This window comes from Phocoena phocoena, chromosome 12 (assembly GCF_963924675.1).
Source record: "Phocoena phocoena chromosome 12, mPhoPho1.1, whole genome shotgun sequence".
In the NCBI taxonomy this organism is placed as follows: domain Eukaryota; kingdom Metazoa; phylum Chordata; class Mammalia; order Artiodactyla; family Phocoenidae; genus Phocoena; species Phocoena phocoena.
The window spans coordinates 42937147-42949446 of NC_089230.1; the positions used below are offsets into that span (position 1 = coordinate 42937147).

Sequence of the window (12300 nt, forward strand, 5' to 3'; positions counted from 1 at the left end):
CTGTGTTGTGGAGAACTTTAGATTTTTCTCTTATTGAGTTAAACTTGTGTTTTAAAGTGGAAAAATTCCAAGTAAAGAGTAACATTTTATCAAAGTATTAATTATTCCAGTAAATTCACTATATATTTCTCTAAACAATATGTTTCTCTAAACATTAATTTTTCAGTCAAATATTTTACTCTTTTCCCCCAAAGACAATTTGTCTATTTTCTTAAAGTGAGCTTGGATTAGCAGAATCACCTCTGCCGACTCTGCCAGTGGCCACTCTGCCTGGACAGTGTTTCCACTGGGGTGGAGGTCAAGGCTGGAGACAACTGGGCGCTCATCCTGAAGGCTGCCTTGCCTTTTTAGGTTATGAGGGTCTCTCTGTGTTTAGGATAACATGATTGACAGCTCTGCTCCAGCTCCAATTAGCACCCTATAATTTATTAGCTTCTGCTTTCAGATTGTGCGTTAACTTCACAAATATTTCAACCACGGAAACAGCAGCTATCAAGTGTCTCGTTCCTGATCCAGCCCTCTGTGGCTGGAATGAAATACAAGGAAAGAGCGGTACACTTGGTCTGTCAAGTGAGAATAATCGTTTGTGTCTGTGCCTGTCTGAGGGCATGGGGTCTCTGATTTCTCTTTAGGCATGCATTACTGGTGTGTGTGTGTGGTATCTGTAGATAAATAGATTCTATTGTATGGATCCTGTATTTGTATTGTGAGTTTCATTTATTCATGGGAGATGAGGGAGAGCTAATATTGAGGAAATATGAAATTTACATTTGCTTAATCCTGTTGTTTGTGTAAATGTCAAAACTTCAGTTATGTGCAAACAGCAACTATAACAATGATATTGCCTTTAGGACATTTTTTTCCTTTACTTCAGAATTTAGAAATATGCAACAAATAATGAAGAACAACAAATCTTAAAAATCTTGCAAGGAAGAAGGGACCATAGAGAGCAAAGACCTTCACAAGTACAATCAAAATGTGAATTATTTGCATGCAAATTATCCATAGACTGTTAAAGCAATTTTATAAAGGAATCTTATGTTTTTTGGTTTCATTTATTTTTAAAGTCTTTTCAAATATCTTTCAACTTTTCTTCCATGCTTTGACTCCTAGTGAATTATGTTCAAAAATGCAATTTATGGAAACGGCATTTATATGGAAAGCAGTTTAAGTTTTATTTTAAAAAATCCCCAACTCTGAAGTAACCAATCACTAAGCGTTTAAGAAAAGGTTTCTTGTTTATTTTGATAGAAGGTGTATAGGTGCCTGCACATAAGCACAGGATTTACGATTCTAAGCAAATGGGAGGTTAAAATTACAAGTTGTTTCCCCCTATTTGAAAGGGCACAGAAAGAGTGGCAAGAGAAGCTTCCAGTCAGGGAGTCTACATCCCAACACTCACCACCTCTGCCCTCCCTCCCATCCAGGCCTGAATCAATCAAGTCATTGCTAGAATTTGCCACGCATGGAAATAGAACTTCAAAGGGTAAATGAGACAGGATGGCAACTCTTATTAAACTAAGGGAGTAGAATAGATAGAGTTCCCTGCAGTTGGGTGACTGAGTTCTCAGCCAGAGGGCAATCGGCAACAGGATTATTTGGTGGCGGGGAGCTGTCTCTCCCCTTTTCCTCACCTCTCCCTCAGTAGAGGCCAAGTGCAAAGGGAAAACCGTGGATGAGGAGGACACCAGTGCCAACCGGGATGATTAGAGGAGAATCTAATCTTTCTCTCAGACCCCCAACCAGGTATAATATATGCAAAAACATCATGTTTACCTTTTCTCATGTCATCCCTCCTTTCTTTGAATGTCCTTTTTTCAACTACTAGGGCCTTCTCTACTCTGCATGGTTTCACGAATATTAGCAAGACAAGCATGAGAATTCATCCTTTACATGACTTGGTGGGCCTAAAAGAATGTCAAAAAAATGTCAGTTAGAGCTATGAGTTCACCAAAGTTCCCTTCGAAAGTCTTATTACACAGAACCAAATGATGATAGTTCCAGGGCCTCTCGCATTTCTACTTTGGGAATGTGTAACGTGGAGGGAAATGCTCTGCTCCTCTGCTCCGTGTGTCCTATGTTGTAGGTCACTGGAGCCCTGTTCGGCAGTCTGGACGGTCTGTTCAGGACTGCCCCAAAGGCCAGTTCCAGTGAATGAGTCTCCTCACCAGCAACCTGATATTCAGGTTGGATGCAGCTCAGGAGAGAGGCTTCAGTAATCAGAACCTCGTGGCAGGGAAAAGGCCCCCTGTGGGTTCTGATCAGAGATCTTGTGAGTGCTAATGTAGGTTGAGCACAGGGAAAGCTTCTTGGGGAGGGGGACTACTTGGAAAAGATGTCCAGCAGAGAATGTACTTGCTGTGCTTTCTTCTTCATCTGTACACTCAGTGGCAAAGTTTTAAAAGGGTGCTGGAACCAAATGCGTTTTATTTACGCTTGTATACGCCAGCGATCCATGCCAATGGAACAAGGATTTAAAAAAATCACAGAGAATCCAAATTTAATTTTAGTTATTGCTTCAATGTCCAAACCTCAGACTAACACGCTTAACACGACTTGGTTAGGTTGGGTGTGGAGAGCTTCAGAGCAGAGAAGGCTATAAATACTGAAATGAATTAATAAGAGAAGCGATAATAATTCCTTCCTAGAGATGAATTGAAAAATGCATCTGGCTGAATGGTCTACAGGTAGTGCCATTTGACGAAGGAGTCTGGACAACGTCCTGATACTTCCTTTGAGACCTGGGATTCTATAAGTTCTACAGCATGTCAGTCTTTGCTGGCCTGTCTCTTTTCCCTTCTTTATTCATCTATTGTGGAGGAGAAAGTAAGCCCAAAGGTGAGCATCTCAAGACAGATCAGAAGTGGGCCAGTAGTTACTGCAGTGGATAATAGTGCAGTCTCTGCCCCGGGCTGCCTGGGTTGGCATCCTGGCTCTGCCCAGTTATGTGACCGGGCAGATTACTTCTCCTCTGTGAGCCTCTGTGGTAATAAGTACCACACAGAATTGTTGTGAGGTTTAAATGAGTTAACCTATATATAAAGCCCTCAGACCAGTGCCTGATAATTAACATTAGTTATTGCTATATGCAATGCAATTAGTTATTACTAATTACTATCACATCTGGGACAATATAATCATATAGTATCTTCCATCTGAGCAAAAACAGTAATAGGTTCTTGTAATGATCATAGTCTACTTAACATGTACCAAAATGATAGAAAGAAGGGATGGGTAACTCTGCTAAGCCATGTTCTGAGTAAGGTCCCTAACTGCACCCAACTCTTGATACCATTACCCAAGATACACTGTATTTGCCTCTTGTGTTATAATGAAGATCAAGATTTGAATTAATATTTTATGCCTTAACAACTTTCAAGGGCAGTTTGGGCATAACACTAAATCTCTCCAGAGAAAGAACGCAAATAACTTTGGCATCAAGGGAAAATAAAACCATTAATTTAATAATTTCTTTTTTTTGGCCTAGCTGTAGGTTTGGTTTCCTAGCCTAGCTGATTAAAATATAAAATAACCAGTATTTCCAAAATATTTTTAAATTGAGGACTCTACTATCTGAAGAGTCTAGAATTTAAGAAGTAACAATAATTCTCTTTTGGAGAAAAATGTGTGTATCTGACTCAATGGTATACAAGTAGTGTTTTCCATACATCTCTGCTTTTACTTGATGAAGGCCATCAGAAAACCTGGCCTTCCGTGGGCTACCATTTTCTTATCTGTAAAAAGGAGGGGGGATACCCAACTTCTCATCTCCAGGGTTGACATGAGGTGGAAAGGGGTTCACAGGTTTCACAGCATGACAATCACTTTGGAAAACCAAAAATATATATACGAAGTAATTTTACTTCCTGACATCAGATCATACTACTATAAATTATTTTATGCTATTAGAGAGAAACTAAGGTATTTGTTTTCCTTTTAAGAAATAACACAGCGACCTAGTGGTAAACAAACATCTTTAATGTTCGTTTCTTCTTCCTCATCCCCTTCAGTTTTGCCCACATGTGTACCCCTTCCCCTGTCCCAACACTAAAGTGACCAAACCATGACCACAGAGACTGAGAAGAATATTCGAGGTACCAGAGACTCCATGGGCATCTCTTCCCCTTCTGGTGACTCCTAGTTCTTCTTCTTGGAGACAACTGGGGCCTCTTGATGCTTACTTTTTTTCATCCAAAGGAGGATAGAGGGAGGGACAGAATTTGTGGGAGAGAAGGCAGAGAGAGTTTCTTCTTTCATCATAAAATGTTCTTTGTAAAAAATATGATATATACACACACACACACACGTATAAAACATATCCAGTGCAACTGCAATTGCTGTGCCAAACACTGGGAAGTGCCCCCTTTGGTCGATGTATTTCTGGAGTTTTAAACAGTTGTCCTACAACAGCTGCATTTCAGTAAGACTCAGGCAGGTGGCTCCAGATAAGCCACTTGCTGCTCACATTCAGGCTGAGGCTTCCACGTTCACAGTCCGAAGGAAAAAGTGTGTCTTTGTGTCTGGAGTGGGTGTTGTAGGGAGGGAGCAGGCAGGAAAGGAGCTGGAGGCTACAGGTGAGGAAGAAGGAATTGGCTTCTTTTGACTTCTCTACCACAGTCTTTGATGCAAATACAAATACATTTCAGCCTGAGGATACTGACGTCGGCAGTGCTATGATCACACTACTTAATGAAATAATTCACATCAGCATAAAAAATATTCACACCAAAACATCTCTTTTTCTTTCCCTCTTTCCAAGAAAACTATGATATCATGTCACCTAAGTGATCACCATGGATATTTCCAGTGATTTGCCCAAAAGTCATTAAGCATCATTCAGAGTCTTTGGATTTCCTCTTTGGCAGAAGGAATTATTTTTAGATGAACATTCTGTCGATGTGTGTTCTGGTTTTCCCAATACACGGAGAAGTTTGAAGTCTCTGCATTCCCCCATGTCCTCATCCATGAAGTGAGAGGCACAGATGCCAGCCTCCATGGCTGGTCAGAAGGGAAAGGGAAGGGGAAACCCTGGGTCAGCAGATCAGCTCAGAAGGGATGCACCACAGAGGGAATAACGACGAGCTGCAAACCAAGATCAGAAGCTGTTACAAACCCACTTGATTTCAGCTCTGAGTGTCACCAGTTGCGCTATGCAGAGACCTACAGGGAAGAAGGTGGGTTGTCTAAAACCAGTACAGATCCTTGCTTTTGTCCTGAGGCTGCAAATCTGAAAACAGAGAGAAAATAAAAGGGAGAGAGAGAGGGAGAAGAGAAAGAGAGAGGGAGAGAGAAGGGGGTGGGGGAGGGAAGGCACAAGATATTTAAAGAAAGAGAAAGACAAACAGCACTGTTTCATTGTGAAAGTCACAGAATTCATCTAAAGGGCATGAATGAAAGTAAAAGCAAAGCAAACAAGTGTCAAATTTGCACCTGAGGGAAGGGAGAGCCGGCAAGACTACGAGCCAACGATTGCATTTATTATATAACTATTTTTTTCATTTGCCCTAAAAATAAAGCAAACAAAAAAGTAAACCCTTATTTGACTGTACCTTTCAAATTAAACTCTTCAAGCTAGGGGCTTAATATTATCACTAAAATCGTATTCTTGTTAAGTTTTCCAGAGACCTATTTAATTTGACAGTTAAGTTGATATCAGAGTCATGAGTCATATTTGTATGACTTGTAACTACCACAAGAGGTGACAAGACCCCCCCCCCGCCCCCCCCCCCAACCCCGGGCCACCATTTAAACTACCCTCTTAGCAGGCACTCTAGATCAGCTCTGTCCAACAGAAACACAATGGGAGCCATGGGCATGATTCTAAATTTTCCGGCAGCCACATTGAAAAAAAGTAAAAAACAAACAGGTGAGACTTAGTAATATATTTTATTTAACCCAATATATTCAGTATGCAATGTGTTGAAAATATTTCAACATGCAATCAATGTAAAACATCAGTGAGATGAATTTTACATTCTTTTTGGGACAAAGTCCTGAAATCCAGTGTATATTATACACTTACAGCACATCCAATTCGGCCTGGCCACGTTTCACGTGCTCAACCGACACATGTGGCCGGTGGCTACAGTGCTGAACAGCACAGAGCTAGAACCTTTCCAACAAATTTTATTTTTAAAAAATCCTCTGTAATATTAACCAGCTACTTTCTCATTCTGCCCACACCGATAACACAGGGTCATCTGTCTGATGAAACACAACCCCGCCATGCAGACCTTCGGGCCTCAGGGTCACTGGGGTCTCCAAGGAGAACTAAGTAGGGTCCCGGCCTCAGCCCAGGTTTGGGCACAGGGCAGGAGGGGCCCGGGGATGCCACGTTCCCTCTCCCGCTTACCTGAGTCCACGCTGAGGCCCAGACCCCCGGCCACGTCCCCCGTGGGGCTCGCGAAGGGTCCCCCAGGCGCGGCCCACGTGGCGCCGGCCGGCTCGCCCTTGGCCGAGAGCTCGCAGGACGGGCTGCCGGGCGCGGGGGCCGGCGCGGGAGCGAGGCGGGCCGGGCGCCCCGAGGCAGCCGGCATCAGCAGCGGCCCGTAGCGCGGGTCGAAGTGCGGCGCGTAGACCTCGTGCACAGCTGCGGGCCGCGGGTAGGCGGCGGCCTGGGCGCCGAGGGCGCCGCCCAGCGCGTAAGGGTGGTGCGGATGCGCGTGGTGGGGATGCGCGTGGTGCCAGGGCTCTGCCGCGCCCTGGTGCAGGTGGCCGTGCAGCGCGGCCGGCGAGTAGGGGTCGGCTGCGGCGAAGGGCAGCTCCGAGTGAGCGGCGGCCAGCGGGCTGCCCAGCGGCGCGGGCACTGGCGTCTGGTAAGCGCTGTTCCAGAAGGAGGCGGGGAAGCTGCGCTGGCTCATCGGGAAGGAGCCGTCTTTGGGCCGGCGAGGCGGAGGGGAGGAGAGGGAGAGAGGAACGCATCACCGCCGGAAGCACGGCTGCCGACGCCGCTCGGCCGCCGCAGAACTGAACGGCCGGGGCGGGCAAAGGGCGGGAAAGGCGCCGTGCTGGGCGCACGCGCGGCGCCTCTCTCGCGGGGCTGCGGCCCGGGAACGCGAGGTCCGGGCGCCGCACTGGGGAACTCTTTGGGGAGGAGCGCCGCTTCCTCGGATGTTGCCGGCGCGTCCTAGGCTGCGGGAACCTGGAGACTGGCGGGGAGAGGAAGAGCGTAGAGACTTCCTTCCCCAGCCCCAGTTTCAGGGCGCAGGGAGCTTCTTTCAGACTCCGGGCTGGACGGCCTCGGACCAGAAGCGGCCTCGCCTTCCCGGCCCGCAGCCTCTCCTGAAGCTAAAGGTACCTCTTCCCTCTCTTGGTCGGCCGCCTAGCGATCTCACTACCCGCTCTCGCGTTTCAGCCTCCCTAGCTCCAGAAAATGTGCCCCTCCAAGGCCTCCGATGGACTGGAAGTCCATCGACATATTTCGGAGTCTTGCTATTATTAGCCTCCTTTCTAGAAACTTTATTTAAAAAATTTTTTTTTGCAAAGAGTAAACGACCTATTAAAAGGGCAGCTGTATTATTTGCAGAGGGAGACACGAAGGGACAGGTCTTTTCAGTTTTAATTAAAACATTTTCTGCATCAAAATGTGGACGCCAGGAATAATAACAATAATAATTATTATTGTTTGTATCATTGTTGACCCCTAGTGTCTGGAAGCATTTTAAGAGAACAGCATTTAGCTCAAATTTGTTGCCTTTAGTTGGGAGGAAAGGAAAGAAAGACATTTAATTAAAAGAACCCTGGAGAAGGCATCTGCATTTCATAGTAGATAATTTAAAATGCTTTGAAAATGCATTCTAAGTAGTGAACAGTCTTCCTGTTAAAAGTATTTAGGCAACTGGAGAATAAAAAGAATGTTTTGTATTTAAAACTAATGTTTTTGGATCTTGTCTAGGCAAGGTTTGTACAAACTGTCACACTCTTAAGAAAAAAAAGGAAGGGCGACAGTTGTCATTTCCCCCAAAATGAAATATTTGTTTTCCTTTGTTACAACAAAGTCCTCATTTCTCAGCTTGGTACACATCAAAAGCAAAGATTAGTGAGAAAGTTACCAAAGTTACCAAATAGTTACTTCCACCCTTGTTTTGGTAATAAAGGGAGGTCAAGATTTCAGAATAGAAGGGAGAGTTCGTTAACTCATCCAAGAAATCATTGTCCCAGGCTAGGTAAAGCAGTGCTTGGAGAGGAGGGTAAACCAATAAAGAAGGGATGTGTTTGGGGAAATCCCTTAGAGATGTTCTGGCTACCCTTAAATTCTTATTTCTTTATTATTTTACTCGCGTATTGAAAGACATTCTCTGCTTCAAGATTTCCCAAGTAATCAAAATCTGGCAAAAGGCATAAGTAGGTTTTAGGAGACATTCTTCAGCAGGTTTTGCTTGCACTGCATTCTAGGACTTTTTTCTCTGGAAAGATTTTCAGAAATGGGGTAAGGGCCCTGTAAGCTGTTGTTTGTGAAGATCCCCCTCCCCCCTCCCCCCCCACCTGCCTTGGGAGGCTGCTGGAAACCTCACATTTCCACAGCACATTTACATACATTTTCTGTTACCCTTACAGCCACCTCCAGGGATAGTTAAGTGGGCAAATATTATACTAATTTTAGAGACCAGTAAATAGAGTGACCTCCAAGAGGTTAAGAGACTTGCCCAAGGTCATATTGCTAGGAAGTGGTGGAGCCAACACACAAACGTAGGCCTCCCAATTCCAAGGCCTTTGGTTTTTCCTAGGTCACTGCTCTGCTCTGCCTCTTCAAGGAGAGATCTTAGGCCTGTGCCTACTCCTCCTTCGATTTCCTTATCCTCTCCCAATGGCCCTCCTCACCTCTTCTCTAACACTTAGCATTCTTTCAGCTGCATCTCTTTGAACCCCTGTAGGTGGACCCCAGGCTATGAGGGCTCTCTATCCTCCTTTGCCAGTTGGGGCCCCATACTTACCCCGCCAGGGCCCGGAGCTCCGCGGGGCTTTGCTGCTTGTACAGCTTGGGGAGTAGCTGCTAGGCTGGCTCAGGGCCCGGCTGAAGTGTTCATCCACCACAGAGCTGATGTCTCCCTGGAAATAGGTGAAAAGGACGCAGCGGGAGTTGATGTACTCCGCCTCTGGTGGGCGCTCTTTCTCCGGGCTGCCTTCTTCTTCTTTTATACTAGCCGGAGTTTGGCTGGAAAAGGAGGAGCTGCCACTGCCACTGCTGTTGCTGGGGCTGGCGTTGCACTCCTGTGCTTCCTGCATTTTGGAGTAACAGGCTAGTTTCTGCTCAAAGGAGAAAGAATAGAGAAGTCAACTTCAAAAGAGCGAGCAAATTGTGTTCAGACTGCACTCCCTCATCCGGATCCCAAAGGTATCCAGGAGCAACTGGCATGGGTGCGCATGCCCGGTGCTCAGTAACGTGGGCTGCAGTCAACAGGCCTCCCAACCTGCAGCTCAACAAAGGTGGGGCTCCTGAGAGGCCGACTGCCCTTCTTGGAGTCTCTGTCTCCTTGGAATTGCTGCCAGGCCACAGGGAGAACTCTCTGAAGGTGTCAGGGTGAAGGTCCAGGAAGACGCCTAAGCAGTTTGACCACAGAGCCAGGCTCAAGGCAGATATAGTTTTAAAATCAGGCTCCAAGGGTAAAAGGCACCCAAGTCCAGTTAGGGCCTGACTCTTCCTTGCCCGAGAACTCAGGGCAGACGTGCAAGGTGCAGGATTAAAGCATCCTCATGATAGAACATGAAAATAGCAAAATCCACTCTACACAACAAGGATGTAAAGGAAGAACTGCTGCAGGATAAAAACATGGAATAACATCGTGACATGGATCATTTTAATAAATGCAAGTTGATATTTGGTCATTCATAAACTGGCCATTAGAAAGTCTCAGCTTTTAAAGAGATCTTTTGAGTAAGGAAAAACCAGTGGGCTATGAGAATTTCTACCTCACCATCTGTGTATATTGAGGGAAAAAGTAATAAAAAGGAGCAGAGGATGATCTTGGCTGTAAGGTTGGGTAAATCATGACTGTCTGATAGTGATTTACAAAACCAAGTGTGGCCGCTGAAAACATTTTCTTAGAAACGAGCAATGGACTGAATACAGTGTTAAAGCAGTATGCAGGCAGGGATGCCCTTTAAGGGAGACCCTGATCATACAAAAATGAACAGAGATCTTGGGGCAATAGATTGGTCCAGGGTCAGGGAGGAGAAAGGACCAAACGGACAGAAAACCAGCCCTCCTTTCCTCTTTGTAATACTTCCAGCCTGGGAAGGAGCTCATCTTGGACACCGAAGCCAAAAGACTGGAGTTATTTAGCAATATCACCATTTCTACCACATTCCCACTTGGCTTACAGTGAGAGACTCTGGTGATTCCTAAAATTAACATTGAGACTAAACAAACTTCTGGTTGGAAAGTTTTAAAAAGGAGAGGAGGAGGGAGAAAAGCAAAAACAAAAGGCAAAGTCTACCCATTCCATCATTAATTCATCCGGAAATTTTCAAATAGATATTCTGCAAGCAAAATTGGCAAAAGCATGGACTCGGACACTGGGGTGTATTTCAACTTTCCCGAAGCAGGAGGTCCAGGCCCTCACTTTCCAACCTCGTCCGGGCTCCTAGGGGATCCCCCCCTCTGCCCACTGGAGTGCGATCTTATTCATTTCCTGGACTACTGTCCTCAGTTTCGACTACACCAGCTGAGGAATGAAAAGAAAAACTTCGACCAGATATAGCCCGGAGAATAGAAATATTGTAAAAATTAAACGAAACTTGAAGAGTTTGCAGAACCGGGGCTAGTGCTCTTCTCAAAAGTGGGTTTGTTGATGGCAGGGCAGCCGGACTCAGCTAGCGAAAGGCGAAGTATTATCTATGAAGCTTGCCTCTGCCGGGTCAATAATATTTCCCAGAACTTTGCAAAGCAAAGATTATAAAGCCAGTGAGTTTCGTGCAGTTCTCTTTGTAACGAATTCGCTGGTTCTGGAATTAATTGGCCTGATCGCCTGAGAATTGAAACTGAAAAAAAAAAAAAGCCTTTGATAAAATAAGCTTGCAGAGATGAGAACGCGAGTCTTTGATTCTCAGACATAAAGACAGAGACAGGCCTTTGCTTTTGTTTTGTTGTCACTCTCACCTTTGGGACCAAAGTTTGGTTTTCCCTGCGTGAGCTTTGCTTGCATCTCCCCGCGCCAGCACCGGGCTTGGAAGAAATCTGGAGTCCGACATACCCTAAGAAATCAATGCAGCTCACGCGATCCTCGTCTAATTATTCCCGGGAAGTCCGGGGCACGCACTAGCAGGACTTAGCTGCCTTCCCGAGAGAGCAAACGGGCAAGCTAAAGGGGTTAGCTCAACCTACTGGGTGGCAGCGCGGGCAACCCCGCATCCGGGACGCGCCCGCCGCTGTTCGGACGCCCAGTACCCGCGCGGAGGCACCGGGAACCTCGGAGTACTGGCAGTGCTCGGATAAGCCAGGGCGCGCCACCTGTCTACGAGGCCCGGCCGAGAAGAGACACGTACCTGGTGGTAAGGAGTGTAGGCGGCTGCGAAGTAAGGCTGGGGAGGACCATAGACTTGGTACATAACATCCAGACAGCTCATGGCTTCCCGCAGCGGAGACGGTTAAGTGTTTTATCATCAACTCTCGGGCGGCGGAGGGTAGGGATGCTGCATGGGCGGCACTTGGACCCGAGCTCCCAAGTCATCCGCGGCGGAGCGAGGGGCAGCGTGCTCCGCGGCTCGGGATCCCGCTCGCACGCTCCCTTCCCACCCCTGCAGTTCCAGCCGCCACCGCGCTCCGAGATGGAAGCGCCCGGCCTCCAGCTAGTGGGCATTTAAACCCCACGCGGGGCCGGCGTGCTGACGCCATTCCCGGGCCGCGGAGGAGGAGGGGTTGGGGGCGGGGCCGGGAGGCCAATGGGGTGCGTGGGACGAGGGACCGAGGGGCTTGTCGGTGCGTGTTTCTGGGCTACCCGGCGGCGAACCTGTGGCCGAAGGGTGCGGTGAACTGCGCAGCCCGGAACTTGAGCCCTGAGACTTCGCACTGTGAGGAGCAAGGATTTTCCAGGCTAAAGCAGAAGGGGGCGGGAGGACGGAGAGGAGAGGGCAGAAATGGGGGCTTTTACGTTTGGAGAGAGAAAGAAAGTTGTTGAGTAGTGGGGAAAGGTCTTGTGGGAAGTCCCGACCTCACACTGGAGAGTTGAGTGTGTGCGTCCGGGGTGGCGAGGTGGGGAAGATTCTTTGCTCTCGGCTCCTCGGCGGGAGGAACGGCGCTATCCCTAGGAATACCCCAGGAAATCCGGATCTTCGCAGACAGGATGTAAGAGTCCGGGAACT

General features: G+C 46.9%; 1 protein-coding gene across 3 annotated transcripts; it reads right to left on the reverse strand.

Annotated features, from left to right (window-relative positions):
- Nucleotides 1-5041: 5041 nt before the first annotated feature.
- Nucleotides 5042-11774, reverse strand: VGLL2 (vestigial like family member 2). Of its 3 annotated transcripts, XM_065889099.1 has the most exons (4): nt 11485-11565; nt 8934-9246; nt 6353-6874; nt 5042-5082 (listed from the first exon to the last, which is right to left on the reverse strand). In XM_065889099.1, exons 1-4 carry the CDS (start codon nt 11563-11565, stop codon nt 5042-5044), a joined length of 957 nt encoding a protein of 318 aa, XP_065745171.1. The 3 variants fall into 3 exon arrangements, with proteins under 3 accessions (XP_065745171.1, XP_065745172.1, XP_065745170.1); XM_065889100.1 differs by lacking the exon at nt 6353-6874; XM_065889098.1 differs by lacking the exon at nt 5042-5082 and having other exon boundaries at nt 5873-6874; nt 11485-11774.
- Nucleotides 11775-12300: the final 526 nt, after the last annotated feature.